General features: G+C 57.8%; 1 protein-coding gene across 2 annotated transcripts in view; it reads right to left on the bottom strand.

Annotated features, from left to right (window-relative positions):
* Positions 1-246: 246 nt before the first annotated feature.
* pb (homeobox proposcipedia) overlaps positions 247-2,554 on the bottom strand; it is a 246,451-nt gene continuing 244,143 nt past the window's right edge. For both annotated transcript variants that reach the window (XM_070114054.1, XM_070114055.1), the window contains one exon: positions 247-2,554. This exon is cut by the window's right edge and continues 552 nt beyond it. In XM_070114054.1, coding sequence (XP_069970155.1) covers positions 1,574-2,554 — 981 coding nt within the window. In that variant the 3' untranslated portion in view covers positions 247-1,573.

Raw genomic sequence — 2,554 nt, 5'->3', positions numbered from 1 at the left:
ATGATGTGGAGGAAAAGGAAGAGGAGAAAAGGAAAAGGAGGTGACGGGGGAAAAGGAGAAGGAGGATGGAAAACGTTTAAGGCGAAAGCACAGTAGAATCAATATAAATAGAAGAAAAAGAAGTAAAATACGAAAAAGAGGAGATAAAAAACTATGAAGAACAGAAGAGAAGGAGGGATATAAACAAACAAAAGAAAGAAACAGGAGGAGATGTAAATAAACCCCAGACTCTGTTGCCAGTACAATCAGAAATCAATCTCTCATATTGGAAACGTATTTACCATCGATATTGTTTTAGTAGCAGCGTATTGCAATCAAAATACGCTGATAAACAACCAAGGGAATGTAAACAGAGATACTTCTCCCAACCTGCAGTCCTCAGTCAAGATCTATATATATCGTGAGGCCATTTTTCGAAAGCACAGTCGGTCCAGAAATTCGAGCGAGCGTTTCCACCAATCAGAGGGCAGCGAGAGGGTCTTCGGTCACGTGATTCTTATACTCGTTTGACATTGGCTCCCGTGATGGACCGTTATTTTTTTTTGTCTGTTTTTTCTTCTCTCTTTTTTTGTTTTCTTTTGTTTGTTTGTTTTTTTGTGTTTTTTTAAATGTTTTTTTCATCCCGCATCTTATCGAACGCGGCGCTCTCTGCACTCTCGCCAAGTAACCTAAGGAAGATATCGTGATTTCAGTCCCCGAGCCTCGCGGGCTCCAGCATTTGGAAAAATAATGAGAAAAAATAAAAAGTTGTATAAATTATTGCTGAAAATCCGACAACAGAATGATGACCCCATATCACCGGCGGCCCCAGGGCGAGGCCGCCGAAGCTTAACCCTACGGGAGAGAGGAATTACGGGCGACTACGGCTACCGCGCACGGGGAGGGGGGGGGGGACATCTACGGGGCGTTGGAATGACTGGCACCACACCGCTACGTGACACTCGCTCCGCGCGGCGCATGGCTCCCTTGGCACTGATTCGGTCACCAAGCGGCTGCAGGATACAGTGTGGCACTCACACAAGACACGTGACACACACGAGTGCCATGCACTGGAACACATTCTGGGGTCAGTGATATTCGTACATCAACAAGGGACATAATGGTGCCATGCACAAAAGGACACGATTGTGGCACTTCCGGCCAAGTGGTGCCCTGCCACAGGCGGCACCCATCCGTGCGGCGCAGTCCGGGTGACACTAAGTGCCACTTGACACGAGGGTGTTATTCGTACCCTACACAATTCACACACTACACACACTCATCACCGTTAACACGAAGCAGGACCAGTTCCCGGGCGGCGGCGCCCTGCAGGCCCCCGCGGCGCCTCGGCCGGAGGGGGGGGGGGGCCCTGGGGCGGCTCGGGCGCGGCCAGGCCCCTCGGCGGGCTCGCTCGCGCCCTGGACGCCCGTCGCTCGCTCACACGTACATCTTTTTTGCTAACTGTCAATGTAGAAGAATCACAAATAATAAATGGTCTATAAAAATCATCTATTTCTTATCCTGTTTAAGTCTCTTTCGCGCATCACATGAGGTCCTTCGCATCGCACACGCCGCTGCCAGACGCCGCGCGAGCTCAGCTCAGCTGGTAGTACTCGGGCGCGAAGTCGTTGGCCAGGTTGGAGAGGAAGTTGAAGTCGGAGGAGTTGCTGTTCTCGCTGGGCGCCGTGCTGCCGCCGGTGCCGCCCCCCGCGCCGCCGCCGGCACCGTTGGCCCCGCCGCCGCCGCCGCCGCCGCCGCCGCCCTGCTCGAAGAAGTTGAAGGTGAAGTTGAGGTCGTGGTCGTGGGTCTGCTGGTGGTTGGCGTACTGCTGCTCCTGGTAGGCCACGCCGTCCGCGCTCGCGCCGTTGGCCCCGCCGCCGCCGTAGTAGCCGCCGCCGCCGCCCTGAGACATGTTGTTCATGCTGGCCATGTTGGCCATGTTGGCAGGATTGTTGGCCGTCATCGAGGCCATGCCGGAGCCCTTGTCTGCGTGCTCGTAGCCGGTGGCGCCCGCCATGCCGTACGAGTCGTAGTACTGGTGGCCGGAGGCGTCGCCCTGGCACGCGTACATGCCGCCGCCGCCGCCGCCGTACATGTAGTTGTAGCTGGAGTAGCCGTCGCCGCACATCATGTTGTTGTTGTAGTAGTGGCGGTTGTAGGAGTAGCCGTCCATCCCGTAGCCGCCGTTGTACATGTGCTGGCCGCGCTGCTGCTGCTGCTGTTGCTGCTGGTGCTGCTGCGCGCACGTGTAGTCGTAGGCGTGGGTGCCGGAGGCGCGGCTGTTGGCGTTGGCCATGAACTGGGGCGGCGTGGCGCGCCCCATGCCCCGGTACTGGTCCACCCACGCCCCTCGGTACGCGCCCGGGTAGCTGCCGCCCATGCCGCGCCCCTTGCCCTCCGCGCCGCAGTACGAGAAGGAGGCGCTGCGGGCGCCGCCGCGGCCGCCGGAGTTCACGGCGAACCCGTGCGACGGCAAGGCGTTCGTGGTGGAGGCTGCGGCTGCGGCGGCGGAAGCGGACACTGCGGTGGTGGTGGGCGCGGGCGGCGGGCCTCCCCTGCTGGATGTGATGGGCGG

The sequence above is a fragment of the Penaeus vannamei genome, chromosome 35 (assembly GCF_042767895.1).
Source record: "Penaeus vannamei isolate JL-2024 chromosome 35, ASM4276789v1, whole genome shotgun sequence".
NCBI classification, from domain to species: domain Eukaryota; kingdom Metazoa; phylum Arthropoda; class Malacostraca; order Decapoda; family Penaeidae; genus Penaeus; species Penaeus vannamei.
This window is presented reverse-complemented; position numbering and strand designations above follow the sequence as displayed.